The 25,354-nt window shown below is 43.0% G+C and overlaps 1 protein-coding gene across 4 annotated transcripts in view; it reads right to left on the bottom strand.

The window, feature by feature from the left end:
* Positions 1-25,354, bottom strand: part of SH3PXD2A (SH3 and PX domains 2A) — a 234,843-nt gene that overhangs the window by 22,831 nt on the left and 186,658 nt on the right. For all 4 annotated transcript variants that reach the window (XM_057379494.1, XM_057379484.1, XM_057379501.1 and 1 more), the window contains 2 exons: positions 5,087-5,200; positions 855-938 (listed from right to left, as the gene is read on the bottom strand). In XM_057379494.1, coding sequence (XP_057235477.1) covers positions 855-938; positions 5,087-5,200 — 198 coding nt within the window. The remainder of the gene's footprint in view (positions 1-854; positions 939-5,086; positions 5,201-25,354) is intronic.

Genomic DNA, 25,354 nt, shown 5'->3' with positions numbered 1-25,354 from the left:
CTAGGGAACTARTTTSGGCACAGAAATAAGCACACAACSTTTTTCCCAAGTCAGCATGTGTGCYTATGAGGGWTTTTTGGTGCCTTCAGAGTGCAACTGGTGGCTGAGAAGCAAGACCTTGTCTTCTGAAGGTAGTTCCAGCTGCTGCAGGGTCAAGCTAGGGCAGGAAGAACACAGCTCTTGTTGGTTTTGTTTGAAACAACGTTAAAGGGTCACTGAAAAACTGGGTATGCTTGGGATAAAGGAGTCTGCACATACCATCATGAAATGTAGAAGGTAAATTTGCTACTTTAAAAATACATTCTCTCCTTACTAGGAAAAGARGTGGTATTTTAAACAGCTAGGAATGATGCAAAAAAACTCCCCAAAGTTCTCATGTCATTCTTTAGCACCAAGCACTACTTGCAAGGAAGAGAAGGGACTGAAACTGGAATAGTTTTCATCTTTCCACACCACACACTTCCCCAGTGTGAACATCTCTGACYGTGGCTTTTTGGCACTCAGCACATTTCAATAGCCCTGAAAGTATCACTTGTCCTTCCTGAGGCAGGAAAGACTGAGCACAAATATGCCCAAAGTTAAAATACACAACAGATGTGGCTTCCCTAAGAGCACGAAGAGTCAGACTGCAGAGCTGCCCTTGGTTACCAGCCTCCAGCTCCTGGGGTGCCTAATCCTGGCTCCAAGACACCCTCTCAAGTTGTCACATACGAAATCCACATCTGAACTGTAGAGTTTYGGCCTCTCACTACCAAAGTGCCAAAGATGCAGGTCTCAACACTCAACAGCTGAAGCTGCAGTGTGGCTTTTGGTGCCCCCCTAATGGCTGGTGCCATAGGAAGCTGTGAATTCACCTCGACTCTGCTGCCTGTTGACTATCCCGCCCAGCGTCCATCGCCGGTCCAGGCGCCTCAGGTGAGCCTTGCGTCGCTTAGAAACTAGTTTGGAACATGGATGGAAACAAAACATAGGGGAAAAAAAGGAAGAAAAAAAAATGATGGGAGGGTGAGGAATAAAAACAAAACATGGTATTTACAAGCACTGGTCTTGTTAGTGGGAATGGGTTAGGTGGGATGCAGATGCTTTGTTTAGTTTATACAGTMCAATGGAACAAGTTAACTTCTTGAGCTTGAGCAACGTGAGCTACCCAGAATTGTCACAAATTGCCACTCTTGCTACTGGCTTTTCTTTAAAAAAAAAAAATTAAAAAAATCAAAAACATATACCCATTCCAGAACAAGCTGCACAACTAAATACAACTCATCCAAGAAGAGTGCAGTGGCAGGACACATCATTGTTGTTGCTGCATGACCTTTGGGGAATTCAGTCTATTGMATACGACATCAAACCCAACAGGGCTCTAACCCTCTCTAAGCARAATTATCACATTATAAACAAACCCACAAACTCCTATATAAATTCCCTCATAACAGCAGCACCCAGGAACAGAACACAAGTGAAAAGTGTCTGATGTGCCCGCAAGATCTGACTTGCAGTCACTGCCACAGCTGATTCTCACAATCAAAACTTCTAAAATACAGATCATGATATAAGAAAAAAAGCTAACCTTGCAATTATTGAGCAGGCTCAAGAAGCTAACAAGCCAGGACTGTGTATTAGTTACACACTCAAACAATAACTTATGCTTAAAATATAAACAAAGACAAGACACTTATGGAAATGGCACTGTGAGARCAGCTGTGCACAGAGGACACCACTTGTTTTCTGGATTACATACTTRGATCTATACTCAGCTTCTTCTTCTGCCTGTACAGGTCTGAAAGACACTGGAACCATTAGACTGGCACAGAAACACAGACGAACACTTCYATTTTTCCATTCAAGGGCTTCCATGCTAATTTGGCAACTACTGCAAGGGTGCTTAGTTCTGCTGCAAAGCAACGCAAAATACTGCAAGGTAGTGATAGCTGAAGTGAGAACACAATCATTTTGCTAGTGATGGTGGGAAGCTATTCATAAACTTTGATACCACATCATTAATMATAACTCAATTCTGCATATGTGCAGTTATTTAGGGTATACACCCTTACACTGGAGTAGAAACCATTGCCTTCTAGAACTAATGTCCTGTAGACAATCAGGCACAGCAAAATTATTTTATTGGGAAATCATGAGCTGGACAAGAAAAAAGAAACACTTCACCACAGGGTGSCTTTTGACTTTTTGTCCTTTATATCTGTAACCAGACTTTTACATCCAGCTCACTCTGCTCAATTTCTCTTTTGCTGTAAGGCCCAAACCTCTCTGTGCCATCCTAAGAGGAGGTGTAGTGAGTGGCGTTGAACAGGTACAATATCCAGTCTGTGGCACTCTGCACTTCCCCTTTGATCCCATGTTGCTCAACACCCAACCACAAATTTTCAGAGGAGCTGAATCTCAAGATTACAGATAGCTGTTGTTTTGGCTCATGGRAATCAGTGATCCTCTTGAAAGCCCATGGAGGGACAAAAGATGAGCAGATTTAACCTTCCCTCAAATCAACAGGACATTAGACTGCCAGTTACACACATGCTACACAGGAGACAATACAGGACACCTCACCAGACATACAGGTTATAGCAGAGAGAGAAGTTAAGCTGCAGAAAGGCTGCCTGTGTTGGGAGGTTTCTATACAAGAAAGGAGGAAATGAAACGTTGAATGTAAAGGCTTGCTGGAYGGAGGGGTGAAGAAGGGGTAGAATCTGGCTTGAGGTACAAATTTAGAGAAGGAGCAGTGTAGGACAGGTAGAAACTGGCTTGAAGGGTCAATACAGAGCRGTCATCTTGCTCCCAGCTCACTCTGGCAGTTTGGAGGATTTAGCCATCCAGGAACACCCCTTGGGAACAGAGGGTCACACAGATCCACCACACCGTGTCCTCACAATGTATGACCATCCCCAGTGATAGCCCTTTTATATCACAGTGACACTTTCATACGAGCCAGGGTTTTTTACTCATCAAGAATACTGAATTTTGCCATTTGATCCCAGACTTGGGCTTGGATGGTCTTGCCACAGTTAGCCATCAGAAAGGTTGCTTATTAACAAGTAYCTACACCCTTCCAGAGATTATTTTAATATGCTTACTTTATCAGCTCCTGTAGCTGTTAAATGATTCTTTAGATTGCTTTCTGATTGTTTTCCAAGCCTTGCAAGATGGTGTTGGTCTAAACACATAGCAGGTAGTAATCAGCTGTCTGCCTTCACCCAGACTAAAGATGCTGTGCAAGCTCAGGTACAATAAGGAAACACTTTAGTCTTTCTCAGGGAACAGACTATTTAAACAGAGAAAATGGAAATATTAATGCTTTGTACAGGCAGAATTATTAGCAAGATGTGTTTCTGCACCCCTCTATCTTTACTGGGCCTGCCACAGCAGAGCAGATTTCTGAGTTTGCCTGGCTTGTGGACTTGTTCCAGGCCTGTTCAAACAGGGAGGGCCAAGAGGATGATCGAGAAAACTCCCCTACATCAGTGTTTCTGCCCTTTCAAAGTTGGGGGAGCAGAGACTGCACAGTTGCAGGAAGACAACACCTACTGGGATCACTGTGAAACTTGTATGAGCTCTAAATTCAGGGGCTAAGGCACTTCACCCACTAAAAGTGCCTTCCTCCTCAGTTACATCAGAGCCCCTTTCTCCTGCCTACCTGGAGAGAGCTAGCAATTTTTCTAAGTACATTCACTTTTATGCACCTTCTTAAAGACAGTGAATCCAAGTCATTCTTTCCTCTCTTATGAAATAATTTTATGGAGAAGAATACCCAAGTAAAGAAAAACTGGAGGGGAAGAAACAAAGTATGTAGAAGGTCTTAGCTTATATGGTTAATAACATAAACCAAAGTTACAAAAAACAAGTGAAAGCTGGGTCACATCAAAGCAGCTGCAGATCTGTCACTGAGATGGAACTGAGCAGAAAGGGAAGTCTCAGGTTTCAGCMTATCTGAATTTGGAGTAAGGCAGGGAGCAGGACTGCTGACCATAGGTGTAAAGAGCAATGTAACGGATTAAAAGGGACAAAGAGGAAAGAGATAAGGAATATTTGATGGATTTACCATTACCCAGGACAGGCAGCACCCCTCTGCAGAGCACACTCCAGAAGGCAACATGAAAGTAGGAGGAGAGCTTGAAATGAAAGCAGTTTAAGAAAGAAGACTGACAAGCACACACCGTGTTTAAGAGTCAGGAAAAGGGAGGAAGGCACACACCAACAGACAAGGCATTCTTCAATGCTTGCAGAGCAATAAAGTTTTGTTCTTTACTAACAGGGAAACTTTACTCACTGCTTTTGCATCCACTAAGATGTTGCATCATACCAGACTGGTTCCTGGCCTASCAGTCTTACAGCCACTCTGTCTCTAAACCAGGATATGGGTAGATTTGAGCAGGGAAAAATAAGTTACAGAGATTTCAATAAGCTGCAGATGTCACCCTTGGGGGCCAGCACAAAGTTCTCTTTTGCYTGTGTGTTATTTTAATGGGCAGATGGTCATCCCAACACGTCTCTAAGCCTCCTGCCTGTGCTAAGGAAAGGTCAGCTGAGTTTCCACATACATTTTACATAAGTGTCATGTCAAGAGCACCAAGATTTAGCAAGAGATGCACTAGAATGGAGCAAATCATAATAAAAGTGTCCTTTGTACACAGTTGCTACATAAGAAGCCCATTAAGATGTGGTTAGTCTTTCATAATGGAACTGAGGAACATGCAATGCTGAACTATTTCATTTCTGAAACCTGAATTAAGCATCTTTAGTAAAAATAAAAATAAATTTACAAAAAAAAGGCAGTGTGGCTAAATACATCTACATGAACATGATAAATGACATCTCACTTTTAACAGAACAASACCTTACCAAACAAAATTACCTTTTCACACAACCACAGACCACAGCASACAGAAGTGAAACTAGTTTCAAAGATTAATTTAAAGAAAACTAATGAGAAGCARCCTTTAAAGTTAAATCTCACTCCTTTCAATGGCGTGTGGCCCTATCATCCATCTTCCAATTAGAAGCTCTCGCTTAGGGGAAAAAAGGCATAAAGCAAGCAAATACCAATTCTCTCTTGGTAGCAAAAAGCTCTCCATACCTTCCCCAAATTTAGACGTGTTGAGGTCAGAGTCATCTCTGGTTCCATTCTGGGATTCCAGGTATGTAGCAGGGACCCATCCCTGCTCTTCTGCTGTGCTCACAAACCACCAACCTACAAAAAGAAGTCAAAGAGGTTTCTCAGTCAACATTAAGAGGAACAAGAACAGTAAAATGCTACAGAGAAGAGAGCAGAGTCATCAGCTCTGGTGCAGGTTTGAGTGATTCTGCAGCTTCCTAGAAAAAGAAAGGGTTTAGTCCCATTATAGAATTTCTGTCAAATCCTCTCCCAGTGGTAGTGTGCAGGTTGCTAGAAAAAGGGTGCAATGAAGCAAGTATCAATTCATTTCAAGAAATAAAGTCCATCCATGACAAATTTTACTCAATTTTTCTAATTCAGCTTCTCCAAGCTAGTCTTGCCAAACGCACATCTACAGTATCGAAACACTCTGTATGTGTAAATATCTGTATGTGAACATATGAGAAATGGCACAAACACTGCCCAAATCCTAATATGAACTATTACAAATGGCAAATGAGGGAAAAGGAAAGACTTTTGTGGAAGAAAAGTTGACAGTCCTTTTCAGAACAGGATATAAAAGTGCTTCTAGAGCACTTGTAACCACAGCTGGTGTTTAACAAACATGACCTGAATTCAATGCCCTGGGAAGCTGGAAAGTACTGCACAAAACAGAAATAAAGAGGAAAAAGCTAACAGAAATCTGACTTCAGGCAGTCAATACTTACTTCATAAGTATCATTTATTTGTCTTCCCACCTGAACATCCAAGTTTCTCCCGCTATCTGTAAAAATGTTAAGTATTCAGGAATATAGATGGATATAACCTTTATCTGTGGATGGATTAATAAAATTATACGCAAGCCAGCTTCAGATTACATGCATTCCGACTCTGACTATCCTTGCCTCTTTTCTTGCTTGGTTACAATGATTTATTAAATCCTCCACTGGTTTATGACATAAACTCACTCACCCAAGAATTTGCTGCTCTCATATATGAGCACATCTAGATTCTCCTGCATTCAGGTAAGGTTTGGGTTAAGATAACAATAAAAAGTCTAACAGGCAAGCAAATCACTTCCACTGTTTTCTGTGTTCTGAAACTTCCCGTTTCCCCAGAAAACAAGCTGCTTTGCCAGGAAGCAAACTGTTGTCAGGTGCCACTCTTCCAGCTTCCCCAAAGGGAGTTCGGAAAACAGGTATTTCTGCACATGCACTTCTGAACAGTTTACAGACTCTGATGGCTGCACCTCTGAACAGTTTACTCTGAACAGACTCTGATGGCTGCCATAAACACAGCAAATTTCACAGAAGCCTGCCTGTTATAAGCAATGGCACTGGGCTGTAAAGAGACGGGCACCAACACCAGTGAGAGTGAGGTGGCCRCATCCCTCCCAGGGCTGGGATGCCACAGCCCAGCCCAGCGATGGGGAAGGAAAAGCTGCTGGGCTCTGCTGCCACGCCACACGCAACTGCCTGTAAGAGAAAAACCACCCTGCTGAAACAATGCTCAAGTGTTCCTGCTAAAAGTCACCCCAGTTCATTCCCAATCCTGTCATGGAAGATTTTACCAGAGAACAGTAGCTGCAAACCCTTGCTTTCCTCCCTGGGGTATGTGGCTGGGAGACAATGCGCCCCAAGCAACAACCCCTCACTTGCCCCCGGGCAGCYCCTTGGCAGCTCTATTTATTTACTCTCCAAATTCAGACATAGATTTCCATCTTCTGGCCCAGCAGAGGTTTGGAAACTTTGCTTCACAAGGCTCATGGTTGGAAAGTTTAAATTTAGTTATTCTCCCTCAGCAGGAGGTGGATTCTCCWGCCACGAAGCCCACAGCAGCGAACATGCAGGATCTGCCAGACCGTTTCAAAAACACATCTTCATGGTTGTTCCTTATTTCGCCAGTAACGTATYGACATGGGTAGCAAACACAGTTTAGCATACATTTATAATTAGGCACAAAATGCGAGAAGCTGGCTTCAAGATGATATTAATTCGACTGGAATAGTTTACGTAAACTCTTCCTCAGAAAGAAATTAAACACAAGTGCAAAAAGGACTTGCCTGCACTTAAAAAATGTGCATTTGGGTCAAATCCAAACCATGGTAAAACCATCTTTGGAGGGCTGGATCGCACTTCCTTGACGCCAACCCAGGGCTAGCCCATTTCCCAACACAGCTCCTCTGGTTTGGCTCACTGGCCTCAGAGCTGAGTTTAGGTCTTGTGCTTGGGGCCATAGGGTAGCTGAGCCTCCATCCCTCTAGACAGGACTCAGACTAAAGCTTCTAATTGCCACAGGACTCATGAAAGTTATCATTTCTTTCTAAAGATTTCCTTTATAAACTCTGTGCAAGRGTAAAGTGAGGAACCTCTGCAGCTACTGAGAAACCACAGCATTTGTCCAAGTTCAGGGAAAACCAGCCCCCACTCTGAAATTCCCCATTTCAAACTTGTTTCTCAGAAGGACAAAGGAAAGGCTTTAATAGAGCTTATTGAAATAGCAGTGTGAACAGAAAAACGTGTGTTTTACTTCAACAGACTCAACAACTGAGAAGACTGAGAAACTTACAGCAACACACCCCAGCAGCAGAGAAGTCACAAACGGGTGCTCACAAGCAAGAWGTGTAAGGTCTCAGAGTGGCCAAACAGACACCGCTGAGGCAGCACATCCCTCATGAGACCAAAACCTAAATTATGATGGCACATCCAAGCCATAACCCTACAGAAAGGAAATTACAGCACAGTGCAAGAAYTGAGTCCTGCAGAAAATGGCTGCAGGGCAGACAAGCTCCTCAACACAGCGTGTGTGTGGCAGCCACAAACTGCAGAGCTCTGCCCTGCTGTCCATGAAGTCCTTGCCCTGCATCAACCCCTCATTTGAAGCATTAGGGCAAGTTGCCTTTTAGTACAACCACCTCTTCCCCCTCTCACCCCCAGGCTCATGAATATTCAAGGTTTGCAGACAAATTAGCCAGATTGCTCTTAGTTTGTACCATTATAGCCCTGGCTTTCTGCAAACAATCCCTTGTCTCAAACCAGAGCATCACAGAAACAATGTTAGAAGACTTGCTTTTGAAACACAGAACAAAACTTTGCATTTATTTTGAGTTCTCCCTCTATGCTGGAGTTTAGCTTGACTTCACAATTCATTATTAAAACCATTCTGCAGCAACATCTGCAGGGAATTATGTAAAGTTATCTCGCTGCACTGCCAAGCCAGTCTGAGGTTCACTCTTGCACTCACACCATCTGTAAAAATTAGGCAGTGCTTTACAGCTTGAGTTAACCCTTACAGATGCCCTYGTCTCAGGCACCAAAACACAACCCTAATGCTGATGTGGCATGATGTCTAGACTGAGACTCCTCATCTCTGAGGAGGATTTAAAGAGAGTTGGAGCCTCACAGGGGCACAAAGGGAGTTGTAGCCACTATGCCGAGACCAAGGTCAGCTTGAGCTTTGCTGCATTACTTCAATTGCCTTAACACGAAGGCAAGAATAAGATTTTTTTTTCAGTAGGAGAGCATTTCCCCCCCCCCCCACATATGTTGCTGCTTTAATTGGCATCTGTCAGCATCCCTAAGCTGCAACAGCCAAAACATCTCCCCATTCACAGACTCCACCTAGGCTCAGATAATGCTCAGGCATTTCACWAGTTACCAAGAAGTGACCAGTTCCACTTGACACACATATAATGCACATGGCATGATGGTGATTGCMAAAGGGATTGGTCATACTGAAGAATGACTAAATGGCAAAAATACTTGGATTCTAAAAAATCGTGTTCTTGCTTTTAATTGTATTCCCAGTCCTCTTCCCAAAAGACTTTTGCAAAAGCGAAAAAATTAAGCAAATGTTAACCACAACATGTGCCATGGGAAACTACTGGAACACAGTTAAAGGAGTACATTTTATGGAAGTCTTGCTCATGTTTACATGCATCCTTACCCATCCRTACTTCCATATTGTTCCTTTCTCCACACCAACAGGGAACTAGCTACTCCCATTGAAGTCTGCCTGATCATAAGATGCTGCAAAACACTCTAAATACATAAAATTACAGGATCATGCTGCTTTGGTTTCTAACTCTCTCCTCAACCATTAGTTTTGCTATATTTGATGGTCATTTTATGACCTGAACTMAAGTAAACAGTGCTGATAGCACCACTGTAAAAGGGCATGGCAATTTCTCCAACATGAGTAGACTACACATTCTTCTAAACAAATACTTAAGTAACACTCCACCTCTCAAGAGTCTTGGAAAAATACCACTCAAGCAACAGTCTGGTACATCCAACACATGTTCTGTAGGTTTCAGAGAACTGTTCATTTTTGCCTTGGAACCCTCTCTTGTGAGGTTTTCTTGATCCAACAGCGTAAACTGTCATACAAAGCAGTACTTGGTACATTTAGGCCACTTCCAAACCAGTCACACAGACCTTTTCATTCCAACAGCTGATTACTTCCCTTCAGAGATATGATCTACTTCATTAAAAAACAGCTAAGATAAGGGTGCTGCTGCACAGATGAAGGCCCTTGCTTTCTCCTCTAAAGCTCCACCCACACATGTGATATAGACAGGGTAATCAGCTGTAATTGCCTCGGACAGATTTCTGAAGAGTATGTAGAAACAAACATATAAGGGCACCAGAAGTAGCATTTTACAAGGATTTTCCACAGTAAGCTTATTCTCACAGTCACTCCTGTGTCTGTATGTTATTGGACACTACCACTGTCCATGCTGGCTCCGCTCTCTGTAAAGGGCTTTTTCAGTCCCACACACTTGGAAAAGGCATGAGGTTAAAACTGAATTCATATGAAAGCCAGTGTCCAATTTCTGAAAATTTTGTTCTTATAATTCACARGAGAGGCATCCTTCTTTTAAATATGGAGATCCATGCAAGAGGTCTTCCTAGCTTGGAGCTGCCTGCAAGTTTAGGGCACAGAAGTCAGTGAATGAGTCACTGCAAGGCAGACTAAGGCTGTCATCTTAGGATGAATTTTTAAAGCTGGTGAAATATTAAAGGCAGCTTTCACCTCAAAACACATCATGTTCCCCACCCTGTGTGCACTGCAGACTTCACTGCAGCCACCACTCAACCAKGAAGCAATGCTTGTCCTGTTTTAGAGATATAAGTGGGGCCCAAAGACAAGACCCAGGAAGAAAGCTGTTTGTGTAAGACCTCTTACTCAAACATAATTAGGATCCAGAGCACAGGTTAACAGCCTTTCATGTGCCACATATTTATGGGCCATGTATCAGGATTCCAGATCAACCACGTATTGTGATCATTCCAGCCAGTTCATGTCCTAGAGCTACACACTGGGAGCATGGTTCACATGGGAAACCCCACATCCACAACAGGAAGCGCTGCAACCCCAAATGCCTGTGCCTGATTGCTGTAACATTCAAGAGTGAAGGTTGTTACCTTGCAACTACTGTGGCTGCACTCCAGGTTCTAAATCCTGCTTCAGGAAYTCAGGAATAAAACCCACCACCCCAAATTACTGCTTAATTCCAAGAGGTTTTTTAATTTGCTGCTGAGATACCCCAAGAGCCAACAGTGCTGTGATAGCACAAAAGGTGTTGGCTTTTTCATGTAAGAGAAAAGAGAAAAAAGGATCACACATGTCCCTCCTTTGCTGGTAGCCTAGCACAGGAAACTGGAGTCTGCCCAGCAAGCTATCTTTGATATTTAAATCTGAGTAATAGTTTTAATATTTAGTGAAGAGACTACTGAAGAAGGATGAGAGGCTGCACACTCCTGTGCCTTGCGTTCTACTAAAAATTTGCAGGTGTCCCAACAAAAACAAAATAGGAACCTGATCTTAAGAGCATTGCTCTGGAGCCCTGACAAACCAATGCACACATGGACCGCCCYGTAAACACTTTTCTTTCCCTCCTTAGGGAGGATCTGAAAGCTGAGTTATGTTCTCATCAGAGTACCGGCTGCAGAAGTTTTTGCTTAATTTGTTGATTGAAACAATACTGGAGGGCTTCCTGAGGAGAGGCAGAAGATGRGGAGCAGGAGGAGGTGGGGACTTCTGGAAAGCTGAAATTTGTTGATGTAATTTTTTGGCTATTAACAGGACAGCATTCTGCCTTATGTAGCTAAAAGTTGGAACAAAAGGCCAAGAGCTGGGACCACAGTTTGCTTTCTCCACCAACATTTTATAGTAAGTGCAGATGCTTAGGACTCAGCAGCAGCTTAGGGAATTGCAGTCTTTGCACTCCTTTAGGTGTTGCTAAGTTCAAGAAAAACAGAAGTGAATCCCAGACTTTGGGTGCTGCAACATATTCTTCCTGCAATAACTGGTTATTAAGTTAACTAGTTGGATTTTCTATCCTAATCCTTCCTCCCTGTCTTCTTCCTACACTTCTACTGCCAATCTCATGACATTTGTAGACAGAGACTTCTCAGCTGTGCTGTTCACAAATCCCAATGCTGCTGCTCCTACAGCTGCAGAGCTGGCTGGCACGGAGAGCCCACTACATGTGAATAAATATTCTAGTTAATGCTGCACACGGGTTTTTCCTGGACCCAAACCAGCTGACTAGGTGTGTACATAAGTGTTTGATATGGAACCCCAAAGTGCATTGCAGATTCTGGCTGAGATATTCAGCTTGCTTGGATTGGTTTCACGTCACATTACATGCATAAATACACATGTAGGTATGGGGAAACTCACACCCTGACCTCTAARCTCAAATACATATTACTCTTGTCTCCTACTGGGATTGGAACTGTGTTTTCTCGTACTCTTGGAAAAAAACAGAAGTGATCAGAACATGGGAAAAGTTCATGGGAAAAGAGAAAACTGGATAATATACGACTCMGCTCTAATACTTCATGGCTTACATCACTAGCAGAGACTATGGATATTCTGTGAGTATTAGACAACTAGGAAATACCACATTACTGTATTTATTCAAATCTTACAAGCTAGTAGGCAACAAGCCTTCCAGAAACACACATTTGGCAAAATACTTATATATTTATCTCTCATTAGAGTTGTGACTTCTTGTGTCTATGCATACAGGGAGTTGTTCAAGTACAGCACACAGTTTATCTTTGTGTTCTGATAACACAAACTGATAGTTACACACTCCAAGTGCTGTATCTGCAGCTATTTGCTATGGCCCAATTGTTACCCAGGGGCTTCCCCTCCCTGCTCAAAAATGGCCTCAGATTTGTGTATTGACACAGCTGGAACGCAGGAATCTGCCAAACACGTTTTCTAGAATTGGCACGTACATCCACAAAGCCATCACATAATCCAGCACAAATTACACACTGTGTTCTTAAAGCAAGGGAATAAATACACTACCTACATTATGAGATATGGAAATGTCTTGGACATTGCCTGTTCATCCCAGATCAAGTCACATCACACTCCAGGTTACCAGAATCTCTTAAATTGTAAGGCTCTCTGGGCCMCCCAAGACAGAAGATGAAAGCACCACTTGTAAATCCTGCCCATGTCCAGCTCCAAAACACAGCCAACACACCCAGGGTATTGGCCAGCACTGCCAGAGCCCTCACTTTAGGGGGTCCATAGATCAACCAAGTTAGCCAGTTCTACAGGTCAGTCAGCACCCAAGAAGTTGGGGGGAAAAAAAAAAAAAAAAGTTTACCAAGGCTCAAACATCCTAATGCCTTCTAAAAATAAATTTAAAATAATCTTTCACTTCCTGCTTTACTTGGTTTCATAAACACCTAATGGTGAAACGTCTGTGCAATGTCAGCTGCATTCCATGTAGCCAAATACATCTGTGTGTGTCCARCCCACAGTACCAACTCAGTTATTACAGAAAATACCTGGTTACTGATCACAGATTTTCCTTTATTTTTATCTGATCTGCTTGGATACCAGATTTCCTGTCTGRACTCAAGTWCTGGTTGTACTATACATCTATTTTCACTTTCTCTTCAATTTTTTTTTCCTCTTAGGAAGTGACAAATTTACACTGATCCTTCAAAGATGAAGTCTTTGTGATTTCAGTAACCACAAGGCAAGGTGAGATTGGGGAAATCACACAGACTGAAGAGCCAGTACAAAAAGTTCTGCTTTAAATCTTTAYGGGCAACCAGTAGTACTGGAGGGTATCTTTCTTTCTTTTTTCCTTTTCCCTAAAATTTTCTTTACTTCAGCAGGTCACAGGAGTTGACCAGTACTGTCTGCTGCTAACATCTTGCAGCACAACTTTCCTGATCATGGGAAGTTCCTGGGGTACTTTCCTTCATTCATGTTCCATTACAGCCCAGAACCATTCATTTTCTTCTCCAAAGGGATTTCTGTCCTGTATCTCCTTTAGCGCTGCTATTGATACAAAGACGCTGCTCAAGTAGGAAAGTTAAGCAATAAATCCATCTCCCAACCTCCTTAATGCCTGTCCTCTCATCTCCTCTCCAGAAGCTCATCATTTAAAGGTTGAAATCTATAGACATGAGGTTATAATGAACCTGCCAAACTGATGCTATTGTCACCATTTTTACATAAATCAGTAATTTACAAAAACTCCCAACCACGAGTGGGTTTGGCTGGGGCACAGAGAGAGGAGGGACTCGAGCAGACAAGGGCAGAATATACAGAAATTCAGTGGGCAAACCCAGCCCATGGCAGAAACAAATAATCCACTGCCTTCAGAAAGGCTACCCCAGCCTAGTCAGTGCCTGTAACAAATTTTCCAGAGCCATGAACAACCGATTACAGGAAAGGCATGCAAACAGATGGCTTTCCACCCCACGGACACRGGGAGCTCAGCCTAGAAGCCAAGGGAGACTCTATTAGTCATGACCAGTTGTGGGGTTGTGTTTTCTGTGGTCAGCCAACGGGGTGCAACCATCAAGCTCACAAGTAATTTCCTTTACATTCACAGGACTTAATCTTAAAGAAAACAGATTTTGTGTCCAAGCTTTCTTTAGGAAAACATGAATAAGCTTTCAAACTGGCCTCATGGTAATCTTGTCCAAAGATTACRAATTACTTCCTAGTGGTTTAAAAAGTTACAGACCCCCAGCCCCAGCTGATAGGAAATGGCCTTCACAGGCAGCAAAGAATGGCCAATATTTACTTCCCATAGAGATTGACAAAAGTTGCTTTTGTTTAAATTTCTTATTSTCTAATCTGTAGAGAACAGGGTGTCAGTTGCTTACTGGGAATCCCTCGTAATCGAACAGAATCAGAAAAAAAAGAGTTTGAGGACTAGGAACAAAAACTAGCAGAGTACCAAACTGTACTGCAGGGACTAGAGTCAAGAACATACAGGAATGCTGTATTTCATTTAAAAACGCATTTGCTGCCTCTGAGGCACACTTCGGTTATGTCAGGACAGAACAGAGCAACACTGCACAGGAGCTTGAAGCAATGAACAAARGCCATAGTATATCCAGCAGAAATCTGAGCATAAAGCAATCAAACAGTGATACTAGTTCAGCCTGAAGTACAGCTGAGTCACCAGATGAAAAACACTGGCTTTTACAAATAGCTTTTGTAGGATCCTTCTGAACCACAATACTCCTGCTAAAGGAGCAGAGACACCTCGGTTTGCTGCAGCACTCCGATAWCCATCTCACAAATGGCCATTTCCATGTCCTGGCTGCTCCCTGAATCTCTGCTGTCCAAATACAACTTCTGTCCAGCTCTATTTATTAGCTAGCTAGATCTGGCGAGATTGTAGCCCAGATGGTTCGTTATCACAAACACTGATGCAAGCCAATCGAATGCTCTGCTCTCCCTCTCTGACCACTTGGTTGCCTCTCTCCTGAGCTCCATTCAAGCCGTGTTTCTGCAGTGACCCCGGGAGCTGAGCCTCAAAGAGCAGCCTGCACAYGGCTGCAGGAAATGACAGCTTCGGAAATGAACACCAGAGTGATGAATAGCTGGCAACAAGAGCAGCCAGTGCGTTAGAGAGCTGCCAGTTAATAACCTACATTGTACTGAACAGGGACATACATGGGCAAGAGTATCACTGACACGCCCCAGAAGAGATTACAAACCCAAGGCAGTGTTTTCTGAAGGGCTTTTCCAGGCTTCTCTAAAATTTAGAAACTCAGACTTGTTACTATGTTTTGTTCAGTGGGAAGCTGAACTGGTCCCATTTGGAGCAGATTATGGAAAACTGGAAGGAAAAAAAATGGAGAAAAAGATTTGCCTTTTATCTCTATTCGTCATGAAATCTCAGACAAAGAGAACAGCCTATACAGGTGAAACAGAAGGGATGGGTAACTGAGATTGTCCATGCAGACTTTAAAAAAGCAAGCAGGAAGTACTGGGCTATCTGGTTCCATCACCGCTAACAAAAAAGTGCACCAGTAGCATAAGAAAATAAAGTAAATATAGAAAAGTTACTGAGGCAAAAAATTCAGGTAAGATAGCTTCTCCCTCATCTAAAACCCACTCTTATGCAGGAGAAAGTACTCTGCACACAGCCAAATAACTAAGCAATCATTTCTACTCATTCTGGCTTAGCCTCTCGATACAAAGGCTGCATACTTGGCTCCAGCACCTCTGCGGGGATTTCGCTACATGGCAGCAAGCACGAGATCTCCCCGCAGCTTCCTTGGTTGCCTYACTTGCAATGTTGACTTTAAAAACCAACAGCCAGCCTTTGGTTGGTCCTTACAGACTGGAAAGGCAGTCTAGACTCAGAGCAGAGAATCACTGTCTCAAGAGACCCGAAACCTCTCACTGAGCAAGCCTTGCACTATGGGAAYATCAACAGCAACGTTTTATTAACACCTTCCTCATGGAAAAAGGCCGAATTGTCGGCGGCTTCAGATGCTGGTCTGCCTCCAGGAAGGTACCTTTAAGTGCACAGTAAGTCAAAGTCCCAATACATAAACATTTTCATTTTCTGACTCTCCTTTCTGTCTCCTGAAGCTTAAACAAAGCCAGAGCAGGCACTAAGCACAGATTTGCTGGCAACAATCAGGGAAACTGATCTTCTGATGCTAAATAAAGGTTAGCAAGGCAAATTAATGATGTGAGATACAGAAGAGCTGTCAATCTCCATACATTTCACAGAGCTGAGAAAAGACAAATAGATCATTGTGAGGCTTATTCCTTTCCATTAGGAATAAATYAACCATGAAGAAAGGGCAAGAGTAATGCTGTCCTTGGGCAAAAAGCTGAGATTTGCAGACCTTCAGTTACAAACACACATGCATTACACAATACAGCACCATTTAAACTAAATAACCAGCACAGTAAGGGATTACCTAAACCTGTTAGACAGATGATATAGAGGCACAATGTTTATCTTTTCAACAGGGAGTCACTTAAGCTTACCCTATGAGTGCATGGTAGATKAAACCCTTCCCTCTCCCCAGCACAAGGCTACCAAAAGAGGAAATGCTGGACTGCCTGTAACTACCCCTGGCCAGAGCCTGCTGCAAGTGCTTGATTTTCATCTATCGCCTGCTATTCCCTAATTGCTCAGAAAACCTTCAACTCAGGCATTTTGCAATCTTGCACTTTACAGGATTTCATTCTTGGCAGATTGATAGGGGTTTTTTTTGGGGGGGGGGGTCATTTTGGGGATTTTTTTTTCTTATTTTCTTTCCCCTTCTTGTTTTAGGAAAGGTCAGTGACTGAGCTGAATATTCACCACAAACTGAGAAAAGGATGGCCCTGCAGCTGGGGAGCTGGCCCAGCTTTGGGGAGCTCTCTGTAAGAGCTGAGAACCAGACCAAATCTTTACGTGGGAGGAGTTTTTCCCTCCCCAGTTTCCACGTCTTAGTTACTTCCCTTCCCCTCCTCCACCACCCAGATCTGAACAGCGTTTCCTTTGTCTGTTCCCCATGTAGACTTCCATTCTCTGGAGACGGGGCCTAAATGTCTAGCACAACAGGACCCTGATCTCAGCTGGGCCTTAGGCACTGCCATAAAAAACAAACACAGATCACACAAGCATGGCTCTTGCAACGTAAAACAGCCTGGATAGCAAATCAGTCTTTGGATTGCTCTGTAATTACACTGTAGGAATGCTATGCTTTCACAAAGAGCTTGTATGGCCTGAAAGTTTATTCCAAAACATCCCGTTTAGTGACTCCGAGTGCATTTGGAGAGGGAGCTGGAGTTCACTGCAGTGCTTACAAAGTACGTGGAATGGTGCACCTCCAGCAARACCAAGGAGATTTCTAGCACACTTTAGGATGACTAATGAATTGAAGTTTCCTTGGCATGCTTCCCTCCCAACACATGTGGGCAAGGATGACGGTGTGGAAAGAACCCAGCCTGGAGAGAAGAAAAGTGCACACTCCTGTAGCCATTAAATCCCCACCAGGGAAGGGGCTTCCCACTGCATTTCAGTGATGTCTACCCCCTCCCCTTGCCAGCATGGGCCATTTGACACACACACMCCCCAAATTCTCAGGCTCCAGCTCAGCCATGCACCAAGCCATGCAGCTTGCAGAAGGCAACCAACACCACACATTCTTGGGAAGGACAAACCATCACTCCCACTAATGCACAGACTCCTAACCCCAGGCATGAATTTCTTGGTCAATATTCAGGCCAGTACCTGACACCAGCTGAAGGTTCAACGTCCTCCTGGTGTTCCTCCCTCCCATGTTAARTTATAGCACAGCTCTTTTGTGMTCTCAAGCAATTTTCATGGAGATCWTGCTTTCTTTAGCTAATCCATTTGTCATCAATTGCTAATCCAAGTCACTGAGTGGGGTTGCCCAGTACCAACACATGTAGCGTCTCAATCTGCCCTGCTAATGATCAAGTTCATCCAGATGCCAAGCAATAATAGAAATYGTTTTAATAAAATTGAAAGGTCCAGCTTTACATGGTACTAAAATTAAARCTTAATTGGTTAGATTAGTTGGTCACCTATCGGCCTATACCATCTTAGTTCCAAGCTATGTACCTCCTTGCTAGTTCATGTATCAAGCTGAAGGAAAACGAAAATTCAAAGGAGATTCAACATCTGGCCTGTCCTCTTCCATCTCACAGGCCATTAATGCCACATCACCTGGTTCATCAATATTGTGCTAATAACCTTTACTGGACTACTCATTCTGCTGAACACGGATTTTCTCCATACCTGAAGTTACATATAGAGACTATTCTAGAAACACTGATGGCCATCAGTATGTGAGGAATTATCATACAGGCATCTCATCTGCTTCCCAAGATACTTGTTAAAAAWTTATGTGACAGGAAGGTGGAAAGATCCAGCCTCATAACATTGGTCTAATTACATTTTAATATTCTTTTTTTCAAATTTTTCTCTGCCACTTCAGCTTCACTTATTGCCTCTCCATCAGCAGAGCAGGCCCCTACAGCAAAGGAGTCAGCAGAAGCTGAATCTGCCTTCAAGCAGAGGTAGTTTCTTGTTTCTAACCTGTCTTCTGTCCAGAGGCACCTCTGGTCCTTTCCAGCACTGCTTCCTCATCACCACAAAGGAATGGAGTTACTCATCACTCATGCGATTTTCACCTCTATTTTTACGATTCTAAAAAGGTTCCCCCAGCAGTTTACTTACTTATAAAAACAGGAAGCTTGTTTTTGACCTGGATTATCTGAGCAGGCTTTAGTGCAGGAAAACACTGAAATGCCCCAAACCACATGTTCTAGTCAACTGCAGGCTTAAGCACTTTGCTCAGCTGAGGAGCAGAGCCAAGGAGTGAGCAACATCTTTAAGAGATAAAACCCCATCTGTGAGGAGCCACTTGCTTCTTCATCACGACAGCATCAGGCCTTTAACTCTTCACAGCTTTGCACTGTCATTTCCAGCCTCCATCCCTTTTCCCTCCCATCTATGTCTCAGGCCTTTGGATGMGTCTATCCTTATTCATTAGCAGCTCAATTTTCAAATTCTGAGCCAGAGCCAGAAGAGCAGCTTCTCCAGATATTGCAAGGCAAGTAAGAAAGAAAAAGCAAGATGAAGCCTTTTGGACTGGGGCAGATATTACAAAAGGCACTTCTGGCCCAAAGAAATTTAAACTATACCTTACCTACGCAGCCTAAACATTAGGCCAGGGGCAGGGAATGGTTTCAGGTTGAAGTTCACAGGATTTCTTAGCTGCTGTTTAAAGCCACTGTACCTTTGATGAAAATGTTGGCAATTCTATCCAGTTGTGAAGYTAATAAGCAGGAACAGAAGTCAAACATAAAGAATCCCTGCAGTCCTGCCCTCAAGCACTGCTAGCATACCTTAAAGTATATCTCTCTTTGCTGCACAGTTAGGTGCTGCATTAGGTCTTCAGCATATTTTTGGCCTTTAGCTTCTGAGAAGTATCAGTTAGGCACACCAGAGATTTTCCTATATTTATTTTAAAAACAAAAATAAAAAAAATATGCAAAAGTGTGAGCAAAGTGTGACCCCAGATCATTGTTTCTATGCCTGCAGCTATAGAGTTTAAAATGAGATGCCTGMCTGTCTTTATCCAGAGCCAGAAGTCTCAGCAGCATGACATTTCACTCAGATAGAGCAAGGGACTCCGTGCAAAAGAGATGAGGTATTGATTAAAAAGAAAAGCRGCTGATGCACCCCCTGCTCGCTCAAGCAAGCTGCAAGTTTGAAGAAAAGGAACAAAATGAACTTGGTTTTGACTCCTCTGTGCCTGAAATCACTCTGTCACAACGATTCCCTGCTGCCAACACACACTCCAGCTCTGAGAGCAGGAGCGATGGTGTCCAAGCCAAACACAAGCGTGGCTGGAGAGACTCAGMAGATGAAACAGCTCCTCTTTGTACCCGTACATGAAATACATCTGGGGCACCCCGGCCACGTTCCTTGGCTGAGCTGATGCTTGTTGGGAACTGCTACAGGCACCAGTGATGCCCATCTCTAGAGCACTGATAGAGCGCTTCCAGCAGCTCCCCAGGCTGGCAGATGGAGATCCCTGGGAATGAAACCTGCGAAACAGCCTTGAATGGTTGATATTCTCACTCAGATTATCTAAATCCCAGTGTGGAAAACATACCAAAAGCATCCTTATTCTGAATSGCAATGAAATGCTCAGTAAGAGGGCAGATTTACAGAAAGCCAGCTGCAAGCAAAGACAGTCTTTGGTCATCAGTGTCACAGCGTCCTGAGGAGTCTACCCAAACCAATAGATGAAACTGTGTGTGCAAGCCCAGTTCCCAATACTTCAATCATTTAGAGCATCTGGAATCAAGCTGTTGCCACTCCAGACAGAGCAACTCTCTAGAGAGACTGTTCTCCAGAGATAAAGGGCTGCAAACGGCCCATTTCTCAAAGGTTTGGGGTGTTTTTTGTGGCCTTCAATTTCTTTTAAAACTTGCTGGAGGTGTTTTTTTTAAGGGAACATATATATTATAAACTGCTATTAGTTTGAAGGTGGTACCAATGATGGTATTATCTAAAGAGAAAATAAAAAAATACACAATATGGAGCCCCCTTATTATCCATTTCCTTAAATATCAGAACCTCTTTAGTCACTTTATGACTGGCCCACGAAAAGGTGGAGAAATTTACAYTGAGTCAAAGTTTAAGGGCCAAACTCAAATCAAATGTACCAGGCCTTTGGGTTTATACACCATATACATCTTTTTCATGGATTTAGCAGTGAACTTTTCAACTCTATAACATCAATGTCCAGTTTAACATTAGTATGCTCATATAAATCAGAAGTAATTTGATGGGGCACCAGAAGATTTAAGAAGAGAACAGACATCTCTACCAGCAGGGAGCTCTTGCCCATGCAGCACAGCCTGACTCCAGCATCTTCCAGTCCTCCCTGTGCAAGCCTTGCCAGAACATTCACACTTTGCAGTGGTTTCAAGTTTCCAAATCAGAACCTTTGCTGGATTTTCAATTTTTAGATATCCCCCTGCCAGCAGGAGGAAAGGAAAAAAAACTTTCTGAAGAATTTTAATTTTTCCAGACTGCATACCAGGTTTAATTCCTTATTCTCTCTTACTATTGTCTGTGAGCTCACTTGACAATTTTCAACTCTTCAGATTTACAGCCATTCCTAGCAAAGTATTTCATCCACAAATAAACACAACCATCCTTTTTCTGAAGACAAGGGGAAAATATATAGAAAGCGCACAGATGTTTGGCAAGCACATCAAAGCTAGGCTACTCAGTACAAAAACCCTCCCCAAAACCCTTGACGTTCTCAGTGCTTTAACAATACAATCAAATTTTAAATATGAAYGGGGGGAATCCAAATGGGTACATAYCATCTACAGTAATAAATTAATTGGAAATGCACAGAAACTGGGTCTAAAGAGTGCACTAAATTAGATGTCTTCATGTGCCACTTCATTCTGCGAGACCAGGCACACTGAGTCTGAATAAATCTTTGTTTTTCACATTAACATGAAACTAGATGAGGTTGGCCAGCGATATCAGCTCCTGGCCAGTAGGTATCAACTTACTGTCTTTGGCAAAGTCCTGCTCCTGTGTTCTCTGCACAGCTGCACAAGATGGTACTTGGCTCCTYGAACCCTGCAATTTGCTGCTGTCCCAAATACAGTCACTTCAGATGCTCTTGGATCTTGGGCGAGCAGAGAGCACTTTGCCCCCCGACAATATTTCATAACTTCAGCATGTAATACCTTTTCCAAAGGAGGACAGATGTGCAGGAGTAGTTTCAGTCTTGCAAGGAGTTTTCCATCAGGATCCTAATTTTTCTCTGTCTRTGCAGTCCAAGAACATAACCACAGCCCCTGCAAGGCTGGAGACAGGAGGCTGCTGCTCGAGCAATATCTGCTGCCAGCAGACCATCCAGCTGCCCATTTRCTCCTTGGGTTTGGAGCTCCAGTGTGAGGAGGTCTGCCAGAACACAGCTGCTCCACTTTTTTTGAGAATTTTGAAATGAGAATTGAGCAAGAATAGCCTAAGCCCAGCTTGTCCTACAAAGGAAATTTCAGCCAGAAGCTGCTACGCCAAATATTCAGGTTTGTGAAGGGATAGAGAGGTATCATATGGAAAGAGTAGGGGAAAAAAGACTGTTTTCTTTTCAAAATACTATATATCCTAGTTACAGGAAAGGAACCAGCAATAGTATCCATCCATACTCACAGGTCTGGTTTTGGGTTGTTTTTTTTGGTTTTTTAGTTTTGTTTTTAAATTYTGCAGTCTTTGAAGAGGAGAGGGAAGAAGAGGAATACTCTGAGCTCAAAGAATTGTACTCTGAGCATGCCAAAGCCAGCAGCAGAAATGCCTGGATCTTCCATGGTGGCTTGGGTACGTGCTGCAGTAAAAGAAGCCACTTCACAGTGAGCTCTGTCCTTCAGGGAACACTTCAGATCAYGCAGCTTCAGGGAGAAGGGTCTACTTCACTACAGAGAGACCCCACCTCTATGTGTGTACATCAGGCTATTCAGTCCTGGGGGACTAGGGACACAAACRAGTTGTCATATTCCACAGAAAGGCATCAAATCCATGATGATGTTCAAGGTGGATTACTATGGGTTAAAGTAAGTTGAGTAAAGAAACCTTCAAAAAAGCAGAAGGGAGAGAAAGCTGATGGGAAAGAGGATGGTTGCATCCCCCAAATGCCAATGGAAAGTCAGGCTTTCAGTAGGGGTTTAGAGACTGAAAGCTGAAGGACAGCCACAAGGTAATTTTCGAAGATCTGCATTCACCTTTGGAAATGTTGTTTTTGCAAATTACTATCAGGACACATTTGTTTTTGCTTACTATCCTTTTTTTTTTTTTTTTTTCTTTTTTTTTTTTTTTTTTTTTTTCCAGGAAACCCTGACACTGCCACCACATGATTAAGAAGTCACTCAAATTAAGCAGCAACCTGACACTCGAGTGTCTTTGGCTGTAACCACTCTACAAAGAGCATTTGGCATTCTGTGACATCTGACAGCTCTCCTCTCCTCCAAGACAGACATTAACCGAAAGTCTCCTACCCAAAACAAAATGCTAGACAGAACAAAAACCAACATTCTTATTTTGGGAAAGTCTGGATTGGAAACCTAATTTCTCATCTTGAACCCATGTGTAGCTATTTAAGTGTAGTTMAGGAGCCATATGACATTTACAGTTAATTCATTTGAATGCTATAGAAAGCTAATAAAAGAGTGAGAATCATCAGCAGAATGTACTACAAAATGCAACAGAGAGTAAACTGGAGTAAACACAGATCAGGTTCATACCACAGCTGCCCACCAAGGACTTCCTGTAGCACGAAAGAGATAAGGTCTTGGGAAACAGCAACTTTGTGACAAGTTGAGAGCCTGAAAACTCCAGTTTTTTGAAGGGAGACTGGGTATTCTGTTCCTACCTCATCCCAAGCCTGCTCCTCATTTTCACGAGGAACTGTACTTGGATTTTCCAGAATGGTTGCCACCTATTCAGAAACCAGTCTTGGGCAGAAATAGCAAGGTTGCACTGCTGCCAGTTCTTCAGCCCCTGCTTGGCCATGCTGTAAAGTCCTCTGACTCTGAAATAGCTTCTACCAGCCTTCAAATGGTAATTTCTGAACATTTTTGGGCAAAATTCCACCAACAAAATACTACTGCTTTGAAACAGAAGAGGACAGACCAACATCCAAATACAAATTGAAAGCACCTGCTCAAAAATCTCCACTAGTATCTCAACTAACAAACACCTTACATTTTTATTTTTAAAACGTACTTTTACCATGGTTCYTGGACTCTCTTAAACCACCATAATCAAATTCCACTACAGATTTAGACTGCACAACGTGACTTCACTTCTSCAAGCACAGAGTAAGAGTCTTGTGAGAAGGCTTCGCTTCTGCCAGCTTCCACTTCCAAGTTCTCCAGCCCTGGACAGCAGAGAAACAAAACAAAACAGGAGAGCTGCGTAACAGCGGTCAGCCTCCTACGCACGCCGGAGCTTCCTGGCTACCGCTGCCTTATGAATTTTGTGAGCTGTCAAACGGAGCTGGGTCCATCTGCCTGCCCACTGGTTTTGAACTGCACGGCCTGGGTCACCACGTGCCATGCCAGTGCAATATTCCCTCACGTGCATGGGACAGGAGGCACAGCTYGGTCAGATTCTGAAGCTGTACACGCCCAATTAAATAAAAACCTGAGAGACGGAGAGGTGCACACAAATATCCTGCCCAGTTGGGCACCCAGTTACAAGAACTAGAATAATCAGAGACTACTTATTGAATTGAATAAAGCTGACATCCAGACCCATTCACGGGCAAAACTGTACAAGTCCAGTCAATCAGATGATCACTGATCAGCYTCAGTGTTGGCATTCCTGATGGAAAGCAGCAAGAGAGCAGAGAAAGGTGCATGGAAAACATGACCAGTACTGCGACTCATCCTCTTCCTCCTCCATACTAGAAGTTAATACAGACAGCAGAAAGCACAAAAAGCAGAAATTAAGGAACAGAGAAGAGGGCATGACACAGGGATGCATCTGAGCAGCAGACATCAGGAAAGAAATAAATTTTAACTATCCTTTGCCTTCCAGGCCACACAGCACCTCCCATAACTAATGCACCTGGACTGTGTTCAAGGATGCTGGCCACACACTGTTCACATAAACTTCATGGGATTAACACTACAGCCTGTGGGATGAATCACTCGTATATCTTTCTTTTTTTATCCCACATTAAAATCTCAAAAGGAAGAAAACAGTGGCTTGCTCATAACGGATTTTCTCTCTCTACTCTCCAAAAACATGCAAAGGACTTGTCACAAAATGGATATTGCTAAGGCTACAGATACATTGCAAAGGCATATGGAGCACCAAAATAAAAGCTCCTGAGTTACTCTACACTGTTAGCWGAACTGTCTTCTGCTGTTCTTTAGATATTTGTTGTACCACAAACAGAAGCTGTCTSAAGTGTGAGCTGGCCATCGGTGAGTATTCAGTGGAACTTGCCTTTATTGGTTCACTTTCTCCCAGAAAGAGGGACTGTTGAGCTTCAGAAGTCAAAGATAAGTAGTTCTTACCTCAGTTACAGCTCCAGTTGAATGGGGGTGACTAAAGTTGTGAAATTTGCTTTTTGAAGTGATGGCTGTTTTTACCAATCTAGGCCAGGCTCAACTACAGCAAGTGAGGCATTTTCCTGCCAGCTCAAAAGAAAAACACTAAGTACCAATGGATGGTTTGACTCCAGAGCTCTACCTTATAAGTGCAATTCTAGCCCATCCACCAAGACCTGATGACGACACAGCTTTATAGCTACAGAAAAATGCCTCAGCATCACATCAAGTTTAAGGAAAAACTTCAGCCCCAAAGAAACACAGGATTTTGATTTCCTTAAACTGAGGAACATGCTGTGTTACATTTCCTTCGATTAGAATTGCTCCTGATGGGAGAAACTA

Source organism: Malurus melanocephalus, unplaced genomic scaffold (assembly GCF_030028575.1).
Source record: "Malurus melanocephalus ecotype Western Australia unplaced genomic scaffold, MMel_1.1 scaffold_12, whole genome shotgun sequence".
In the NCBI taxonomy this organism is placed as follows: domain Eukaryota; kingdom Metazoa; phylum Chordata; class Aves; order Passeriformes; family Maluridae; genus Malurus; species Malurus melanocephalus.
This window is presented reverse-complemented; position numbering and strand designations above follow the sequence as displayed.